Source organism: Oncorhynchus clarkii, chromosome 24 (genome assembly GCF_045791955.1).
Source record: "Oncorhynchus clarkii lewisi isolate Uvic-CL-2024 chromosome 24, UVic_Ocla_1.0, whole genome shotgun sequence".
Taxonomy (NCBI): Eukaryota; Metazoa; Chordata; class Actinopteri; order Salmoniformes; family Salmonidae; genus Oncorhynchus; species Oncorhynchus clarkii.
This window is the reverse complement of record NC_092170.1, coordinates 3,935,093-3,956,092: the sequence shown is the minus strand read 5'-3', so window position 1 is coordinate 3,956,092 and position 21,000 is coordinate 3,935,093. Positions and strand designations below refer to the sequence as shown.

Sequence of the window (21,000 nt, the reverse complement as noted above, 5' to 3'; positions counted from 1 at the left end):
TGACAGGGTCAGGAAAACCTCTTGGCCCTGGAATGTCAGCTTTAACTAGGGCCTAGAGTTTGTCCTTTTTGGTCACATGAAAAACACCTGGCCCTACAGATTATATCTTGTTTGTTTGTTTTGTCTGTAAAGTGTAAGGAGAGAGCACATGAACAGATGTAAACCCCCCCCCCCATCTCCATCTCTCGTTAGGCTGTGATGAAGCCGCCTGAGTTGAACCCTGAGACGGAGAGTTTACCCACCCGACGCTCCCCCGAGGGGCCAGACCCCCCAGTCCTGACCGAGGTCGCGCCCCCCAATGACTCCCCACTGGACCTGGAGTCGGTGGAGAAGAAGTTGGACGCGGGGCGCTACAAGTCTGTGGTGAGTCTGAAATCACATCCCACTCGTGTACTCTCACAACCTCACGCCTTCGAAACGCATTCAATCAACTTCCCGCTGCGAAAGCTTTGATATTTTCAAACTGTGTCGTCTCAGTCCATTTCAATTATTTCATCCTATCAGCATCCGCCCAGCATTGTGTGATAACACTAGCTATGTGTGTATGAATACACAGCCACATCATCCAGACACCCGAGTAGGGGCATGGTTGCTCAGCCCTGGGGAACTCTCTTCGCTCAGTTCAAACGCAGTTCACTCTCAGAGAGGGGAGGGGAGGGGGGGGGTGTGTGTGTGTGTGTGTAAGGTATGAGATAGAAGGCAGTGTGTCACTCGGTGTGATGTTTTCTCTCTTTCAGCTTGAATTCAGTGACGACATAGTGAAGATCATCCAGACGGCCATCAACTCAGACGGCGGGCTGATAGAGAACAGGAAAGCCAATAGCATGGTCAAGTCCTTCTTTATCCGGGTGAGGAGAGCCTACAGGAATCCGCCTATGGAGAACTTGCTCAGCTTCAGTAGTAGTAGTAGTAGTAGTAGTATTCACCCTGATTGAATCCACTGGTAGACACAGGCTGCTTCCCAAATAGTAGGGTTATACTTTTGACAAGGAGCCATACGGCTCTGTGCAAGGTGCAATTTGGTATGCAGCTATAGCTGTTAAAGCCAGAGTCCTCAGTCTATTTCAGCCCAACGGCAGGTGAGATGTAATTCTCCAGTTAATAGACATTGCTATGGATGCACTGACATTACACAAGATTTGCAGGATGGTTATAAACATATTTTGAAGCTATACATTGTTTTCTTTTGCCATTTGAGTGATTTTTGGGGTATGGTAAGACAGTGGTGCTAAGCTCTTGACACAAGTTATATTCATTCTTCAACTATTGAACAAATGCCCAGGTCTCAGACTGAACCTTTTTAAAGGACCAGTGCAGCTGTTTTTATGTCAATATCAAATCATTTCTGTGTAACAATAAAGTACCTTACTATGTTTTCAATTAAAATGGTCAACAATAGGTTATTAGCAAAGAGCAATTTCTCAAGCATACATTTTGCTATGACTGTCAGTGGTCTGAGTGGGGAAAATGAGCTGTTATTGGCAGAGGTTTGGAACGCTTTCTTATTGGTCTAACTAATTTACTGCATGGTGACGTCACCATGGAAGGCCAAAACTCCCATCCCACCAAAACAGGCTTACATTTAAGGTGGTCTTTTCAAATAGCTCTTACACTAAAAGGACATTAGCTTAACTTTCACTGTATTATTCCAACATCATAGTGTGGAAATGTGTATAAAACACAGAATAATCTGTTTGACTGCACTGGGCCTTTTAACATCTATTTCCCCCCTGTCTCTGTTGCAGCAAATGGAGCGCGTGTTCCCTTGGTTCAAAGTCAAGGAGTCCCGATTCTGGGAAACGCACAAATTCTCCACCAAGTGAGTGTGAACAGCAACATATCAATGAGATTACACAAGACCAATAGATCGGTACACATGCTGCCTGTCGCATTGATGATTCATATTGACTAACTCAATTAATGTGTAACAGTATATTGGATGAATCAAGAGATGGCTTCTTATTTGCCTGATACCATAAGGTTTTAATCCAATTTTTAAGTGAACTTTTCAAGTACTCTCTGATACATAGGGGCCTACAAGGCACGGGAGCATCTGTGCAAACAAATGACACTGACTGACCTGAGCCCAGTCCATCTATGTTCTCCTCTCCTCTTTCTCCCCAGTGCCTGGATATCATCTTTCCATAGCTCATGCATTGTGCATGCTCCCATTTCCATTGTGAGAAAGGGGCCACCCCGTGTCCCTTTTTGATATATGAGCTTTGAACACTCCTCTGCGGTAGCACAATCGTTTGACGCGCCATTTTAGTCCCTCTGTTCAACCGGCAATTGTTAATTGAAATATTTAGCGAAACATTGCTTTTTCAAAGTGGATGCTGTCGCTACCAACAACGTGGTTTATAAAGTGTTACAAACAGCCAGCAGAGACAGAGAATTGTTCAAGGTTTCACCGGGTAAGTGAAAGAGCTAGTTTACAACCTCTATGCTAGCTGTAAAGCTACCGCATTTAGCTCGTGTCTTCTATCGAAATATCAATTAACACTAAAATAACCAATTTAACACGTCTGCCAGCTGTTGGTAGCTAACTGCTGGTGCTGTCATAATATAGATGGTACAAGCCTATAGGAAATGAGTCGTTTCTGTATTGAGCGCAGTAGCTGGGGCCGAAACTGTGTCGGTGTGCGGATGGTGGGCTAAACCGGAATGCAATGCTTTGGCCATGTGACAATTCACTTTCTGTTTCATCTGCTGCTGGCCTGACTCAAATACATTTTTCCATATGTAATTAATAAAATGTTATTTTTTATTTTAGTCTTTGATTGTAATTATGTCAGCTGTGAATATTGTAGAAAAATCCTCACAGCTGTTTTTCTCACTAAAACATGAAGTACAACTTGTGTGCACCAGCTTACATTGTACAATCGACTACAGTAGACTCACCATGTGAGTCATCAAAATTACCATCTTGGGTTCAGACCTTTATGACAGTCTCGCGGTTTTTATGTGGGGAGCATAAATTGTACAGTTGTAAACTAACAAATAATTGTTCAATTAGAGTCCATGTATATTAGTTAAACGGAACCTACTACATAAATATCTGATGGGCTCTTATTTGCTACCTGGACTTTTTTGTGTTTTGGCTCATTAAAGTTGTTAACCCAATTAGTCAGTCGTTCAGAAGATGATAAACGGTGCGGTTTGGAAATGGGTTTACATTTTGGATCGTTTATGCTCTTGAATATCGACCGAATTCACTGCTTTGGGGTAGAGTTACTTGGGGTAAAACAGGTTGTGTGTGTGTGACCTGTGCAGTTATTGCACTCAATGTGTTAGACCCTGTTCAAATATTCTTACTGTGAAGTACTGTGTTCACTGATCTAAATTGGTGAAATCAATGCAGTAGAAAACCTGCTTTCCCCAATCCAATGTTAACACTTCTTCAAGGGTGGATGGCAGGAAGGATGTATTCAAACTGGGTCTGAGTCTATACTTGTCTTGCAGCAGTGGCCTCCTCCCCAATGCCGTGCTGTCCCACTCTCTGGACCACAACTATGCCCAGTGGCAGGAGCGCGAGGAGATCGCCCGTGCTGAGCAGCCCCTCAGGAAGAAGATCATTCCGGCCCCTTGCTCCAAGACCCATGTAGAGCCAGACTCCCCCACCTCCCCCCCTCCGCACAGACCTCTACTTCCTCCACCACTCCCTATGCTCCACGGTGAGTCTACTCAACACAAGTAAAGGGCAACACCAAGGGCAACGCCCCGGGACCATAGTAGTGCACTATTCATATGGTGCCATTTGGGATACACTCCTACACTAAGTATGCAATTGATACACTTTCTGATACCATTTCAGTTGCAGGAAATTACGCTGATGTGTTTGACATTCTTGTATTTCTCTCAGACCTGAGCCGTGAAGACAGTCCTGAGCTGCTCCCACCCCCTGGCGTCAGCGACAACCGCCAGTGTGTGCTGTGTCTCAAGTACGGAGATGATCACATCAACGTAAGTAAAAGTTGTGCTAAACAGTCGCTATTAGTTGTGGTACAGCTCTTGGTCGTATTCCCTGTTACTGAAATATATCTTGGTGTTTTCTAAGTACTTTGTGCGTCTGCTGTGTGTCTGGTTGCAGGAGGGCGGCAGGCTGCTGTACATCGGGCAGAACGAGTGGACCCACGTGAACTGTGCCCTGTGGTCAGCCGAGGTGTTTGAGGATGACGATGGTTCTCTGAAAAACGTCCACATGGCCGTGATCCGAGGGAAACAGTTGGTAAGACTTATGATCCTAAATACATATTCATACTATATGTATATTCTTTCTTTTGTGTATATATAGTGTATATTAATTTAGTATGTGGAAACGCTTTCAAATTAGTGGATTTGGCTATTTCAGCCACACCCGTTGCTGACAGGTGTATAAAGTTGAGCATGCAGCCATGCAATCTCCATAGACAAACATTGGCAGTAGAATGGCCTTACTGAAGTGCTCAGTGACTTTCAACATGGCATCGTTGTAGGATGCCACCTTTCCAGCAAGTCAATTTGTCAAATTTCAGCCCTGCTAGAGCTGCCCCGGTCAACTGTAAGTGATGTTATTGTGATAATGTCTAGGAGCAACAACAGCTCAGCCGTGAAGTGGTAGGCCATAACAAGCTCACAAAACGGGACTGCTGAAGCGGATAGCGTGTAAAAATCCTGTCACTTGCAACACTCACTACTAAGTTCCAAACTGCTTCTGGAAGCAACATCAGCACAATAACTGTTTGGAGTGTCATGAAAGGGGTTTCCATGGCCGAGCAGCCTCACACAAGCCTAAGATCACCATGCGCAATGCCAAGAGTCAGCTGGAGTGGTGTGAAGCTCGCCGCCATTGGACTCTGGAGCAGAGGAAAGGCGTTCTCTGGAGTAATGAACCACACTTCACTATCTGGCAGCCCGACGGACAAATCTGTGTTTGACAGATGTCAGGAGAACACTACCTGTATACTGTATAGTTTGGAAGAGGAGGATTAAGGGTCTGGGCCTGTTTTTCATGGTTTGGGCTAGGCCCTTTAGTTCCGGTGAAGGGAAATCTTAACGCTACAGCATACAATGACATTGTAGAATATTCTGTGCTACCAACTTTGTGGCAACAGTTTGGGGAAAGACCTTTACTGTTAAAGCATGACGATGCCCCTGTGCACAAAACAAGGTCTATACAGATATGGTTGTCGCGAGTGTTGTGGAAGAACTTGACTGGCCTGCACAAAGCCCTGACCTGAACCCCATCAAACACCTTTGGGATGAATTGGAACGCTGACTGCGAGCCAGGTCTAATCACCCGACGTCACTAATGCTCTTGTGGCTGAATGGAAGCAAGTGCTCACAGCAGCGTTCCAACATCTATTGGAAAGCCTTCTCAGAAGAGTGTGGGCTGTTAAAGCCGCAAAGAGGGGACCAACTCTATATTAATGCCCATGATTTTGGAGTGAGATGTTCGACATGTAGTGTAGTGTATGTTTCCCTTGAAAATATGTTGCTATTGTACTTGTAAATTTGCACTTACACATGTGTCTTCTATGCAAGCCAGTTTCTTGGCTAAGAGTTGAGGAAAGACTGACTGATTTACTTGTTTTTTTTTTTATATAAGAAACACTGTTTGAAATTGCGTAGTCAACTTACTCACAGCGCTGACACACACACACACACACACACACACACTTACCCCACTAGACATGCCACCAGGGGTCTTTTCACAGTCCCCAGGTCCAGAACAAATTCAAGGAAACGTACCATCTTATATAGTGCAAGTGAACAGCAAACCTGGTTTCAAAACACAAATAAAGCAACACCTCACGGCACAACGCCTCTCCCCCATGTGGCCTACTTGTTATCTGTATGTTCTGACTTGTATGTGGAACTGATAGATGCGCCCGCACACACACTACATGTTAATGATTTTAAATGGATGTAAATTGTGAAGTATTTTGTCTGTGTCTTCGTTATGTCGGACCCCAATAAGACTAGCTAATGGGGATCCTAATGCATCAAATTCTATTATGCATGCCCTCTTGCTAAAAATAGACTGATGGTATATTTATTATTACTAAAATGTAGTTTATCTGTCTTGTGACGTTTGTTTTCCTCTCGGCAGCGCTGCGAGAACTGCCAGCGTCCCGGCGCAACAGTGGGCTGCTGCCTGACCTCCTGCACTAGAAACTACCACTTCATGTGCGCCCGGCAGCGCCACTGTGTCTTCCTGGAGGACAAGAAAGTCTACTGCCAGCGCCACCGGGACCTCATCAAAGGAGAGGTGAGATGCAAAGCTGAACTCCTCCCTTATCTTCTCCAGCCCACCTCCCTTACCCACCTGCAGCATCACAAACAAACATCTAGAACATAAGATACGAAAACTTTACAGATAAACTACCCATTTTTATTGTCTTTTTCAAAAAAAATTATGCTCTGGCTTACTCGTAAAAGGTAAAAACAACATGTATGCATTTAGCCCAACCATTATCTATAGAAACCATATTCCTGCTTGGGTCAAAATGAGGTCGCAGTGAGGAGAAGGGTGCACTTGTGGGCACTTTGTTTGAAATGCATGACTTCCTTGCCCAGGTGGTGTCCGAGTCTGGCTTCGAGGTCACGCGGAGGATCCTGGTAGACCTGGAGGGGATCAGCTTGCGGCGGAAGTTCCTGACAGGCCTTCAGCCGGAGAACATCCACATGATGATAGGTGTGTGTATGTTCATATAAACCCCTCACAGCCATATATAGAGATCTCTATGGTCGAGTCCCAAACCGTTATCTGATCATATTTGATCTATTCCAGAGCTAGGCAGCACACCGGCTTCAAATGTTCAACTGCTCATCAAGCCCTTGAATTTGGTAAATCAGCTGCTAGTAGTGAAATGACCAGGAGTCTCTGGAGTTTTTTGAGACACTAGCTGGCCCAACAAACATGTTTCTGAATAGCCTCCTTGGATTAAGGGTTTTTAACTCTTCCTTTCTTCCATTGCAGGCTCCATGACAATCGATTGCCTTGGAATGCTGACTGAGCTCTCGGATTGCGAGCGCAAACTCTTCCCCGTTGGCTACCAGTAAGTACCACACAGTGCGCACGGCTTATGTGAAGGAGTCAATGCAACATGACTGATTTTCATTGGTTTGTTTCTGTCACCGCAGGTGTTCCAGGGTGTACTGGAGCACTCTAGATGCCCGGAAGCGCTGTGTCTACACTTGCAGGATCCTGGTGTGTCGTCCCTCTGTGGTGGAGCCTGACCTGAAGAGTGCTCTTCCAGAGGAGAACCGCACCATCTCCCACAGCCCTTTAACTCCCATCTCAGGTGTGAGCCAGAATGCAGAATCACTGCATTATTAATTATTCAAATTTACCCTGCACTACATTTGGTCTAGTATGTAGCCCGGCATGTAAACGCATTGATTACATTTGTTATGGGTACAGCAGGTATAAATGGTAAATGCTGACTTGCAAGCTCTTTCTCAACAATGCAGTATTCTGAAGAATTGGTTGCATTCAACTTTTCATTGACAGAGAAAGTCCCGTCTCCTGTGCCCGAGCCGTTTGACTCCTTGAAGCCCTCCGATCGCCTGTCCCTGCTGCCCTCCAGCCCAAATCCTCCTAAAGTTTACAAACGGAACAGGCACCCCAGCTACCCCCCGTGCCAGCGCTCCCCTGGCTCCAGACCACTTCCATCCCCAGGTATCTTCAAACTCTTTACCCCAATTTGCCTCAAACTGTCATTGTAAACTACCATTCACACGTGGAGACATGCAGTATGGTCAAATGTTTGTGTCCATGTTGTTTTGCAGATGGTACCTCCCAGTCTGCCCATGAGATTGTGACGGTGGGGGACCCCCTTCTGAGTTCCGGCCTGAGGAACATCGGCTCCCGTCGCCACAGCACCTCCTCCCTCTCCCCCCAGCCCAGACAGAAGGTGGTCTCCTCTTCACAGGCCGCTATGAACCAATTGGCCCGGCTCTCCTCTTCCGCCTCACCCATTCCCCTCTCCTCCTCCAGAGACCTGGGTCTGAGGGAGAAGGGGAAGCTACCTGCCAGTGGCGTCCGAACGCAGGGCCGCGACACTAGTTCACTCAGCCCTGGAGGTCAACACAGCAGACGCCGCCACAGCATCTCTGAGATGAAGACAGACGGTGGGAAAGAAAGCGTGCCTGGCAAGCAGGCTATGTGTGAGAACCCTAAACTTTCCCCAATGGCCCCAGAGATGACAGGAGCGAGCCAGGCCTCCCCACCACCAGGTACAGGTGTCCTGACAGGGCACCAAAGGGCGAGCAGCAGCAACTCCCAAGCAGAGAAGGGGAAGCAGGACGGGAAGGACCCAGACCTGTCGGCTGGCGTCACGCTCCTCTCCCGCCACCGCGTCACCACGACCCTGTCCAAGGACAAAGGTGGTGGTAGTAGTAACCTGGCCAAGGAGGGAGGTGTTACCTTGGCGCCAGCTTCTAAAGATGCTGGAAAATTGGGGTCTCCCCAGCCTCCGTTCCACAAAAGCGTCGGGAAGAAGTCCCAGGATTATCTTTTGGGAAAAGCCCCTGCCGCTGCCATGAAGCCCCTGTGGTCTTCAGAGGCTATGGCCGAGGAGGACGCCGTCAAACGGAGCTCCCAAACCACCCCGGCTGTCCCCTCCAGCCATGCGGCCCCCACTACCAAAGACAAGCACTCCAAAGTCCAAAACATTGACAGCAGAGAGGCATCTAAAGAGCGGGAGAAGACTCATCAGAACAGCAACAAGAACCCCAACAATGCTAAAGAGACTGGTGGAACCACTAACGCTCCAACCCCAACTTCTCAGAACAGCAACAGCAAGGCTGCGACTCTCAGCAACAACACCAGAGCCACTGGCAAGCAGGAGGTGGAAAAGCTGGAGAATCAAGGAAGCGGGCGATCTGCAAAGAGCAGGGAGAGATTTTCGAGCCCTGAGAAGAACCGCGCCAGCCTAGAGGCCATAAAGCAGCCCAGGTTAGCCTCAGAGAGAAGCATGAGGGCTTTGCAGGTTCAAGCAAGAGTAACAGCCAATGACATCGCCGCTAGAGACAAGAAGCGGGCTATAGTCAAGGCGTCCCTGACGCCGCTGAAGACCGACCCTAACGGGACCAACACCGTGAGTTCTTCCTCTGACTCCTGCATCACCACTTCCATCTGTCCCTCGGGCCAGGAGGGACCCCCCCACCGTAAGTCTTCCTGCTCCATGCTCTTCTCACCGCCGACACGCTCAGAGTCGAACAGCCCGCCACTGCACCCTGAGGACTGCGTGGAGAAGCGCCTCCTAGCTCACTGCACCGAGGACGAGGGGACCAGCGACCGGGACAACCATGCCCTGCTGGAGGAGGAAGGTGGCGACAGGGATAAACATCACGAAGATGACAGCGACTGCGTGGGTTCAACCAAGCGGCGTTACCCGAGGCGCAGCGCCAGAGCCCGCTCCAACATGTTCTTCGGCCTGACTCCTTTCTACGGAGTGCGCTCCTATGGAGAGCAGGATATCCCCTTCTACAGCAGCAGCGGGGACGGGCCCGGGAAGAGGAAGGCTGGAGGCAGCAGGCGCTCGGCCGAAGGCCAGGTGGACGGTGCGGACGATAGGAGTACCTCTTCGGGGGACAGCGGAGAAGAAGAGGAAGGGAGATTCAGCCAGTGTTCCAACAAGGATCCGTACTATTACAACTTCACCCGCACCATCATCAACCCCGGCCCCGTGATGCCCTCAATCGAGGGGATGGGCCAGTGCCTGGGGAGGGGCTCTCAGCTGCAGAGCTTCCTGAAGGATGAGGAGGAGGAGAGGGTTGTTGCCGCTGTGGATGAGGGTGTTCCCACCCGGAGCCTCCTGGGCCACCAGCAGATCGGCCAGCTGGACGGCGTTGACGACAGCTCAGAGAGCGACGCCAGCGCAAACACCACCACCACGGCCACTGTGGCGACTTCTTCCCACAAGAGTACGGGTAAGAGGAAGGGCAGAGAGAGGCACACGGAGAAGCTGGAGCATGACTCTGGGAAGGAGGCAGACCATGGCAGTGGAGGGGCTGGGAGCAGCGGTAGCAGCAGCAACAACATCCGAGAAGGGAGGAAGAGCCAGAAGGACAACTCCCTCCCTCTGGGCGGGGTGAAGTCGTCACAGGGACAGGACCCCCTAGAGGCCCAGCTCTCACTTAACACTGACCTTAAGTCGGACTCGGACAACAACAACAGCGACGACTGCGGCAACATCCTGCCCTCGGACATCATGGAGTTTGTCCTCAACACGCCCTCCATGCAGGCCCTGGGGCAGCAGCCTGAGGCCGCCTCCTCTGAGCTCCTTTCCCTGGACGGGGGCTACGGGGTGGGCGTCAACCGCCGCAAAGACATCCTCTTTGAGGACTTCCCCCAGCCACTGGCCAGCACTGAGCCCGTGGAGAGCAGGGTGAACACATCCATCTCGGTGGAAGAGCCGTACGGTCTACCTCTGGAGCTGCCTTCTGACCTCTCTGTCCTGACCACTCGCAGCCCCACGGTCAACAACCAGAACCACGGTGGCCTCATCTCAGAGGGCTCAGAGTGCACCATGCTGTCCCTGGCAGCCTCGGACGATACCATCACTGAGAAAGGAGGCGAGGACATGCAGCAGAAAGGAGGGGCCGGCATGTCCCCCGAGAGCCAGCAGGAAGGAAGTGGAGGTAGCCGAGAATCTCAGGTAAGAGGAGGTCACATGACCCCGGTGCAGTTTGAGCACATCACCAGTCCCTCCCTGGGCGAAGTTGTAGAAGCAGGTAACAAGGATCTGACCAGGAGTTCTGGGACCCCAGTCCTACCCAGCTCACCCACCTTGCCTCTCCAGGGACAGAAGTACATCCCTGCTCCATCTTCAGTCAGCCCCGGACCTTCCCATGTGGCCAGCACGGCCGTCCAGACCACCTCCCATTTAAAACCAGGCCCGGAAAAACTAATTGTGGTCAACCAGCATCTGCAGCCCCTCTACGTCCTACAGACGCTCCCCAATGGTGTCACTCAGAAGATCCAGATCACCCCATCGTCCAGCGCAACAGGAGTGATGGATACCATGACTCTAACCACAGGGCTCACCACCGGGATAACCACCTCCCAGCCGATCTTTCCTGCTGGGGGTAAAGTGTTGGGCACCATGCCCCATCACTCTCAGATCCATACTTTCACCGGCACCACCCAGACGGGCTTCCAGCCTGGCATTCCCAGCACCACCTCTGGCCTCCTGATTGGGTTGCCCTCCCACGAGCCCCAGATTCTGGTGACCGAGGCCGGACGGAGGCATGACCTGGCCCCCAACGTGACCATCGTGTCCAGTGCCTCCATCTCCACGTCCTCGGCTGTGCCCGCATCTGGACACGGCAAGAAGCGACCCATCTCCCGTCTCCAGCCACGGAAGACCAAAAAACTGGCCCGCTCTAGGAGCCAGCCCACCCTGGGCCCGTCTGAAGTGAGACCCAACATGACTCTGATCAACCTGTCCTCGCCACAGATGGCCCAGTCCGAGCTGGGCACCCTGACCACGGCCGCCACCACTTCTCACCGCAAAGTCCCCAACATTATCAAGAAACCCAAATCAGGAGTCATGTACTTTGAACCCATCCAGCAGAGGATGCCTCTTCCCAGTGGGCAGCCTGGCATCCTGGGCCACGCCTCCTCCACCCACCTGCTTCCCTGCACAGTCTCAGGGCTCAACCCCAACCAGTCAGCAGTGCTGAACATGGTGTCCATGGCTCAGCCCAGCGGGCCCGGAGGCCTCATCACGCCAGGCTCTGTCTCTCTCAGCACCCCGGTGCTCAGCTCCACCGAAATCACAGGACCCATCAGCAGCCTCCTCTTCAAAGCCAGCCCACACAACCTGCTCCAGTCTGGAGCTCCTCTGATGTCCCAGCTGTGCAGCCCCGCCCAGACCTCCATTGCCAGCAGCATCTGCGTGCTTCCCTCCCATCAGACCATCAGCATGTCTGTCAGACAGCAGGTGGACCCGGAGAGTGGCGTCTTCCAGCGGCAGCAGCACCCGCCAAATGCCAGTGGACAACATGTGGCTCCGGCCCCCAGCCCGGTCCAACAGGATTCCGACAAGGGACACCTGGTCGGAGTGCTCTCCCAGAGTTCCAGCTCTCAAAGCTCACACACCATGCCTAAATCCAGGTCCTCCTCAGAGCAGAAACAAGAGCTGAAGTGTAGCGCTGCCGTAACGGCATCCACGTGCTCGGGGAAAGGCAAGCAGAAAGCCAAGCGGACGAGGCAGAGTCCAGACAAGGCCAGCGGGAAGAAACACAAGGGCTGGCTGGCAGAGCCTCCTCGGGAGATGCAGGGAGACCGGCCCACCTCCGTTCCTGGGTAATATTCTCACATAACTCATTAAATAATTAACTAGGACTATACTTTAACATACTACAGTTGCCACCTGCTGCTTATCCATATTTGAATTCCCTCTACCACTGCAGGTCTAGAGAGACAGTCTCTCCCGAGCCCATGGACACAGGCAAGCCCAGAGAGAGGGGCACCAGCAAAAAGTGAGTAACGCAAGCTTGTCAGCCCTTCCATTCAGTACTATTAACATGTCAATGGATAATGAGATTTAATTTCAAAATGTATTTTATTTGCAGTGATTATTCTGCCAAGTCTGCTGAACCTCCTTCTTTAACCAGTAAAACCAGTGAGTTCCCTGAGGAGAAAAGCGAGACCACTGCTGGTTCTCTACTGGGCAGCCGCAGGGACTCTTCTATGGACAGCAAGCCCAAGAAGGGACTCCTCTTTGAGATCTGCAGCGACGACGGCTTCCAGATCCGCTGCGAGAGTATCGAAGGTCCACGCAGTTCTAATCTTCTTGTTCTGTTTCCATGTAGCGTAGTTATGACACTCGATGGCAGAAAATGGTGCTAAAGTTATTGAAGTGAATGTGTAACAGGAAAGATCTCTTATTTCAAAATCCTCATACAGCTGAAGTAAACTGTGTATTTTTAATACTTACACAGAGATGAGACACTAAGCTGACATGTGTTGTCTTCTCCCTCCGTCCCACAGAGGCCTGGAAGTCCCTGACAGATAAAGTCCAGGAGGCCCGCTCCAACGCCAGACTCAAAGAGCTCTCCTTTGAAGGTAAAGTGCCTTTTTTATCAGATTGTATTTTGTTTCTGCAGGTTCAACAACTTTTGAGGAATGAAATGGTGACTCATCACTAACTTTTTTTTTTTTTTCCTTTCGTCCTCCACTCCTTCCTTTTTTGTGTTATCTTTCTCTCGATCGTATCTCTTTTCTTTTTGTTTGTTTCTTCTCTCTCAGGAGTGAACGGTCTGCGGATGCTGGGGGTCCTCCACGACGCTGTGGTGTTCCTGCTGGAGCAGCTGTATGGTTCCAGGCACTGTCGCAACTACCGCTTTCGCTTCCACAAGCCCGAGGAGGCCGACGAGCCCCCGATCAACCCCCACGGCTCGGCCCGCGCCGAGCTCAACCACAGGTACGGACACTCCCAGAAGATGGGTGGCTAAGTCACACACAGCCCTCTTCCAATACTTAAAAAGTGCAAGGTGTTAGATTGGTATCCAGACAAATGTACAGTTACTCTCTATCTTTATTATAACAAGAGGCTGCCTGGACCAGCCTCCATGTGCATCCTTCCTTCATCCCGTCCTTAAAGTAATCACTGAGTCATGACTGGACAGGTGAATACCATGTGGCGGAGACCTTACGTTCACCTGATGAATCATGTCTAATGATTACTTCAGGAAGGATGCATTTCTACAGTTTTTGAACTGGGCCCCTGCCTCTTAGCTTTCCTTTGATTGTTGAAGAAATCCAGGTCGATACGTGATCTATGCATTCTACTTCAGCAAACGCAAATCTTGTGAGCCGTTTAGTACACTGGCTCTCTTAACTGATGTTTTGGAGCTGGTAATTGTGTATACCCGTTACCAAATCTCAACTCACTATTTGGGAGAGGTCCTTCCTAGGCTTTAGAGAGTCTGCATCATTGAGTTGTATTTGCCTGCGTCATCTGACCTGTCTGTTGTTCCTCGCCACAGGAGGTCTGTGTTTGACATGTTCAACTTCCTGGCCTCCAAGCACCGCCAGCCTCCCGAGTACAACCCCCACGAGGAGGATGAGGAGGTGCAGCTCAAGTCTGCTCGGTGAGTCACTCCACCCTGCTACACAATTCCTGTTTATTTTTAACTTCTGTAAATCAGGAGGACTATCTCTCTCTCTCCTCCATCTCATCATTACAGTGGACTTGTAGTCTTTCCTCTGGGTTTTCTGATCAACATCCCCGTATCCACCGGTCAGAGCTTCACGGTGTTAGTAGACCATCCTTCCTTCATTGGAACTCTTAACACACTGTGCTACTGTTGTTTTTTAGCCGGGCCACCAGCATGGACCTCCCCATGCCCATGAGGTTCCGACACCTGAAGAGAACTTCCAAGGAGGCGGTGGGGGTCTACAGGTTAGGAAAACGCTGGCTACGTAACGTTTAAGAGGGGAGGGGGGGGTTTACATTTTTAACTAGGCAAGTCTGTTAAGAACAAATTCTTATTTACAATGATGGACAAACCCGGATGACGCTGGGTCAATTATGCGCCGCTCTATGGTACTCCCAATCATGGCCGAATGTGCAGCCTGGAATCGAACCAGGGACTGTGGCGACGCCTCTTGCATTGAGATGTAGTGCCACAGACCGCTGCGCCAGTCAGGAGCACGAATCCCAAATTCAGTGGAATGGTTTTAAAAAGAAAATGAACGACTACTGTAGCTTTGCTATAGCTTGTTCCAGAGAGTGGGGTTAGAAGGTGAAACCCTTTGGTGAACCAGCGGTCACCGAGCCCCTGTGTCCTCCCCTCACAGGTCAGCCATACACGGCCGAGGTCTGTTCTGCAAGAGGAGCATCGACGTGGGGGAGATGGTGATCGAGTACTCGGGCAACGTCATCCGCTCTGTCCTCACCGACAAACGGGAGAAGTACTACGACGGCAAGGTGAGAAGAGAGGCCTCAATGGAACACAGTCCTCTGCTCATACGCTTTGAGTCTTTACAGGGCCACGGTCAATAGGCAAATGTTGCACATAGAACTGTCATGACTAGATCTTGCGTGGGTCCTTATTCTACTTGTCAGAGGCATGTTTGTTCTGCGTAAGGTGTTTGTGTCTGAGTGTTGGGGCCCTGCTGAACGTGGTTTTCATGTTTCAACACCACCCTATTAACCGGTCAGGCTCTTCAGTCATTTGATAATGGGTTTTGTTGACTGCAATCCTCGGGCCAATAGCTTCTCACCCTCTTCTCTTCCTGTCCCTTCCTCTACAGGGTGTTGGCTGTTACATGTTCCGCATCGACGACTATGAAGTGGTGGACGCCACCGTGCACGGCAACGCTGCCCGCTTCATCAACCACTCGTGCGAGCCCAATTGCTACTCGCGTGTCATCAACGTGGACGGGCAGAAGCACATCGTCATCTTCGCAACACGTAAAATCTACCGCGGCGAGGAGCTCACCTACGACTACAAGTTTCCTATCGAGGAGCCGGGCAATAAGCTTCCATGCAACTGCGGAACCAAGAAGTGCCGGACGTTCCTCAACTAGCCCCCCACTCTGATGTGTGATGGGAGTGGTGTTAGCGGTCTTTCTCCCACTGCCATAGCGGTCCCCTCGACGAGCACGAAGCCATCCATGCACTGCCAGGTCTTAGTTCAGAATGATGCGCTCCCTTGTTGCTGTAAGGCTTGGGAAGAAAGGTGTGCTAAGGACCCGGTTAAGTTTGATACGAGCAGGTCTCTGTTTTGGGGAGGAACATTTTTGAAAGAGAACAACCTTATTGTTGTGCCTCCTTTGGTTTTACTTTTGGATCGGATGGTTTCAGACTCTGGGAAGTCCAAGGAAATGGTAACTGAGGTTAGCGACGTTTTCTGTCTCTGAATGATACACAAATTGCCCTTTCATTCTGAATTTGAACATGACCTCACATTATTTTTCTAGATTATATCTAAATTCTGTGTGAGCATAGAATCCATTGATTATGTTTCACACAACAATAATTGCCACCTTGTACGTTCCATTTTAAACACCAAAGTGCAATTTGTGGAAGGGAATTTTCTCTGCATTTTAGAAAAAGAACCAGGACGTATTATAACTGATCAGACAACGCTTTTCTCTTGGCCTCATCTGTTTGTACACATCTGCCTGTCGGAATGTGCATTCTGTGCAGCCTTCTGAGTATCTCGCGAGTATCATAAAGAATTGCTTGGGGCTGCTTCACTGTGTGTTCAGCCACTGTAAATAGTTCCTATGCCCGTCCAGAGCAACAAGTCGCAAGATGTGTTAGGAAGAGAAACACTAGAGGGAGCTGTAGTCAAAGCGATAGAAAGAAGCCTGTAGGTTATTTATTTTCAAGTGTTATGTTGTTATTGTTAATTAATGATAACCGCGAGTGTACTTGTAGAGACGTTGTCGAAGTCGGTCGGTGGTAATTGGATAAAGTTGTGACCGTGACTAGCAAGCTACGCTGAGATTCTGGTGGACTGACAGCTGAGGGGTGAACTTATATTTAGTTTTTTTTTTGCTTTAGTAAATGTTATTGTTGGTTTTGTATAGGAAAATGATAAAGGCAGAGCCGTCGATTTGTATCGCAGGTATGCACACATTGTCTTTTGAAATTAGGTTAGGACAGAGTCCGGAATTACAGCAATGAGAACCAAATGTCACCCCCTGAATCTGATTTCCCTTTAATCCCATTTTAAGATCGAAATGATTCTTATTATGGCCTATTTCATGAATTACTTTTGCAAAGGAATTGTCTTTTTATTTGTGTCGAACCAATTTGTTTGAAGTCTCTTCTGTCCCTTTTTTTATGGGCAGAAAAATATCACGCTTGCTTTGAGAATGTAAATAATATGTATATTTTTCTATACAAACGACTAAAAAGCACTCAATAGTGAATAGCACTTAATGTTATGAAATTGTATTTATATTTTTAAGAAATCGTATTTATTTTATTGCCATTTTTTTTGTAGGAAATAGAGGTTTTTCAAACACTAACGCTTGTGCTCTATTTTTATTGAGCTGCCTTTTTTCCAAGCTGTTTTTTTTTTCGTTGGCGTTTTTTACATCTATTTTGTAGCCTGAATGTTTCTTTTTGGATTCCAAAGACTGAAGCTGTCGCTCCCTGCTGAGCCCAGTCCACCAGTAGCTCTATTTGCCAATCTGTTAATCAAGGACATTTCTAATGACTGCCTGTTAGCAGCATGGCATTATTATATGCACTTGAGGGAGTCCATTTGAGTGCTGGTTTATTATAATAGCTGTCTGAACTCCTTTTCCCAGCCTTAATTCCACACTACGTGGAGGCTTCAGCCAGTCCATTCAGACTTGGGGCTGCTCGCTGTGCGTAATTCGTTCACTTTCAGCTTTAAAATTTTAAAAAAAAAATTCTCTACAAATTTCAACGTCTCCCTTTAGGGATCAAACGCGCTCCAAAATCTGTTAACTGAAGGACATAAAACACAGTTAACGCCTTCGGTCAAGGACACTAATCATAGCCACATCAGTGCGCCAAGGTTCCCCATGGATTGTACCTCCATGTCTTTCTGTCAGTGTTGCCTTCATATTAATACTGTCAAATGTTTTATGGCATTTACATGAGACCGGCTACACATGGAAAGCTTTTTAGAAGCTGGGTAGAAGCTGATTAAGTTAGGAAAGGTTAGAGGCTAAGCTTTACCATTGACCACAATGCAACCGATGTAGGGGTTCGTCCGCTCGCTTGATCTCTTGCTTTGCCTTTTGTTGTAACTGAGCATGCTTTGTTTAGAGAACTCTGACTCGTAAATTGACAGTAGTAGTCCCAGTTTTGGTGGGACATCGGTGTACAAAAAGTGGCTAGGTTGATGACAGGTGTGTATTTCCTTGCACACCTCGAACAAAGCTCACCAAATTGCTGCTTTGTGCAACTCTGGCTCGAGTTGTCCTATAGTGAGCCACTTCAGGCCAGTAACTTTATTTGTTATGTTTTTGGTTTGTAATCCATTTTTCCTCGTACTCTGTTGACTTTATCTTGTAAGGCCGTCGCAGAATCTCGCCAACCCTTACCCTGCCCAGGCTGTGAAGTGAAACAATAACTTTGCCAACACATTGCACTTCAACTGTGACAGAGGCACTGACTTAACATGGGGAAACAACTTTCTACTCCTTGTAAACCCAATGGGTTCCTATGTTTAAAAACCACAAGCACAGATACTGTTTAAGCTCCCTTAGGAATTGTGCCCCCCCCCAGCAAAGTGCACTTCTGCTCGACCTTCTCCCAAAGTGTGTTAGGGACGTTCAGAGTGCAGGGACCACTCTGGAGGCCAACACTCTCCTCCACCTCCTTGCAGCCTGGGTTTTGCCAGCTAATTCAGGGATACAGTTTTGGTTCAGCTCTCGCTGTCCTCCTATCCTGGCTAGCCTTAGGGTGAGGCACAGGGTCATGCTGAATTCTGCTGCTGTGTCTTTAATGAATGTATATACAAAAACGGAATTGTGGTGATTTCTGATATCAACCACTTGTTTTCTTTAGTTAAAAAAAAACAAAAAAAACACAGACCGGACTGAAAGATGATCTCACAGGACAGTTTGTTTCATTTCAGAGGGGGAAATGATTTGAGGGACAGCATTCTAAATTAACATCGAAAGGTCACACTGAATAAACTCAGACTTCGAAGATGGCTTTGGTAATCCTTTTACTTAATCCCAAAGGCTTCTGACTCCTACAGATCCACAGCAGTGACGTGTCCGATGTTTTTACAACAACCCATTAGTCAAGTGTTTTTTTAAATGGCAAGACTCTTGTTGTTTCTTGGACTTCATAATACCACGCCACTTGTCCTTCACTTGTAATTATAATAGATCTATATCAAAATATTAACACGTACTTCGGTATCTATACAATATACAGAATGGACAAACTTAGTTACAGTAGCAAACAGCAGGTTTATAATGGTTAATAGCAGTGTTCAATGTACTCTTAATGGTTTTGTGTTACAGTATCAGTTTAGAATAACTAATGTACGGTTTTGTATATTGATATCCAGTACCAGGTGTCCTGCGCCTGTGTATGTTCCTTTTGGCAGGAGCTTTGCCGTTTTCTTTTCTTTCTTTTTTCTTCTCAAAAATAAACAGTATTTATGTAATGATGCATAAAGTGGTTCTGAACTTCTTGAGGTCAGCCATTTTATTTTGTGTTTTGATTGTAGTGAATGTTTTTATTCTTTGTACATTTTTTTTTTTTACAGGGATTTTAGACTACCTACTTGATTGTGGTATGATTTTGAGTTTGTGGAGACCAGGAAAAAACGAATCCCACCCAAAAATGTTATTTTACCCTCTTCCATGTCTCCCTCACCACCCCTCTTCGGATGCTTTGGTTGTACTTATGTACTATTTTATAGAAAGTGATGATGAAAATAAGTTTTATTTATTTATTTTGTGTATTGGAACGTCCATGAATTTATTTGCAGGTCAAGGTAGTTGCTGGAACCTGCTTGAAAGAAGTTGGTGGGGTAAAAATACTGAACTGTATTTGTAATTTTATAATTGTTCCTTGTGTATAGAACTTATCAGCCTGAGATGAGAAGTGGCATCAAGGGGAGTTGGCGGTAGGACTTGGAAATGGTTAAACGGCTCTCTTCCTATGCCTTGAATAGACCTTTGTCTTATTAACACTTCCTCATGAGAATAATGATATTTTTTTCCCTGTTAGTTGTACATCAGTGTTCTCTCATGTGTCACAGAAATGAAGGAAAGTTGAACCACATGAGCAAACAGCAAACTACTTAAGGTTGAATGTATAATTAGGAAACACAATTGTACATAACTGTAAAAAGAAAAGTTTCTAATCATGTTTATTTTCTATGCACTTTTTTTATTTAAGTGATAGTTTAAATAATAAACATGTCTCGTTTACTCTTTCTTCAGGCTCTCTCCGTTTCTTTTACTTGTTCTGTCAACCTAGAAAATAGTCCTTTTTATATTGATACTAGTTAGTGATAACATGCGGGGCCCGGTTTCCTGATGGCGATACAACGTAGGCTTACGAGTATCTAAAAAAAAAAAAATACAAATAATATAGAATAAATAAATATGCATTGTTCCTACAACCGCCGAAGATGTAACATGCGTTTCCCAAAACACCACGCAAAAAGTGTGTTCCGTAAGTGCGCATGTGTAGATACTCCGGGTTCGAAAGACTGAGCTGCTGCTCTGCTCAGATTTCTACATTCAAATCTTAACCTTTTAACATAATTATTCTACAACACTGACGGATCAGCTCCTAGACAGATCACCTTATGACTGCAATTATTGAGGTGGCTTATTCTATTACTTACCCTATAATGATGCACTAAATTGCATTGATTTGGCACCTTATTGCGCCACAATATAAAAAATATTTGCACAGCGTAGCCTACCAAAGAAAACAATTGACTGAACATGAAATTTGATTTCAATATCTTCCTAATATTAAGTTGCACCACCCCCTTTTGCCCTCAAAGGCCTCCAATGGTCCCCACAGTTGTCATGTTGGCTGGATGGCCTTTGTGTGATAGACCGTTACTGATACATGGGAAACTTGAGTGTGGAAAAACCCAGCAGCGTTGCAGTTCTTGACACAAACCGGTGCGTCTGGCACCTACCATACATACCCTGTTAAAAGGCTTAAATATTTTGTCTTGTCCATGTCTCAAGTTTAAAAATCCTCCTTTTAATCTGTCTCCTCCCCTTCATCTTTACGAGTGACCTCAATAAGGGATCACAGCTTTCAACCTGGTCAGTCTGTCAAGGAAAGAGCGTCTGTTCAAAATGTTTTGTATACTTTTTGATGCAGTCATCTCGGTTTTAATTTAAAGCATCTTAACTTTCGCTTGATAATTTGCAGGTAACTTGTTCCGAAGTTATTGGTGGTCACAGTGGCAGATGAACAGCTTGATTCTGTGTGTAGTGGATGTGTATAAAGTGACACGGTGGGGGGGGGCACATCTAATGACGCACTTAGCAGTCTGAGGCAGTCGTTAAAATAACGACCG

General features: G+C 47.5%; 1 protein-coding gene across 4 annotated transcripts in view; it reads left to right on the top strand.

The window, feature by feature from the left end:
* Positions 1-19,888, top strand: part of LOC139383158 (histone-lysine N-methyltransferase 2A-like) — a 42,620-nt gene extending 22,732 nt beyond the window's left edge. For 3 of the 4 annotated variants that reach the window (XM_071127525.1, XM_071127524.1, XM_071127523.1), the window contains exons 15-34: positions 193-363; positions 738-848; positions 1,746-1,819; positions 3,463-3,674; positions 3,863-3,963; positions 4,091-4,228; positions 6,092-6,250; positions 6,559-6,676; positions 6,962-7,040; positions 7,126-7,286; positions 7,496-7,663; positions 7,774-12,298; positions 12,406-12,474; positions 12,568-12,767; positions 12,986-13,060; positions 13,244-13,418; positions 13,984-14,088; positions 14,316-14,399; positions 14,798-14,927; positions 15,254-19,888. In XM_071127525.1, coding sequence (XP_070983626.1) covers positions 193-363; positions 738-848; positions 1,746-1,819; positions 3,463-3,674; positions 3,863-3,963; positions 4,091-4,228; positions 6,092-6,250; positions 6,559-6,676; positions 6,962-7,040; positions 7,126-7,286; positions 7,496-7,663; positions 7,774-12,298; positions 12,406-12,474; positions 12,568-12,767; positions 12,986-13,060; positions 13,244-13,418; positions 13,984-14,088; positions 14,316-14,399; positions 14,798-14,927; positions 15,254-15,529 — 7,131 coding nt within the window. In that variant the 3' untranslated portion in view covers positions 15,530-19,888. The remainder of the gene's footprint in view (positions 1-192; positions 364-737; positions 849-1,745; positions 1,820-3,462; positions 3,675-3,862; positions 3,964-4,090; positions 4,229-6,091; positions 6,251-6,558; positions 6,677-6,961; positions 7,041-7,125; positions 7,287-7,495; positions 7,664-7,773; positions 12,299-12,405; positions 12,475-12,567; positions 12,768-12,985; positions 13,061-13,243; positions 13,419-13,983; positions 14,089-14,315; positions 14,400-14,797; positions 14,928-15,253) is intronic. The other variant, XM_071127526.1, reaches the window with a different exon arrangement.
* The last annotated feature ends 1,112 nt before the right edge of the window (positions 19,889-21,000 follow it).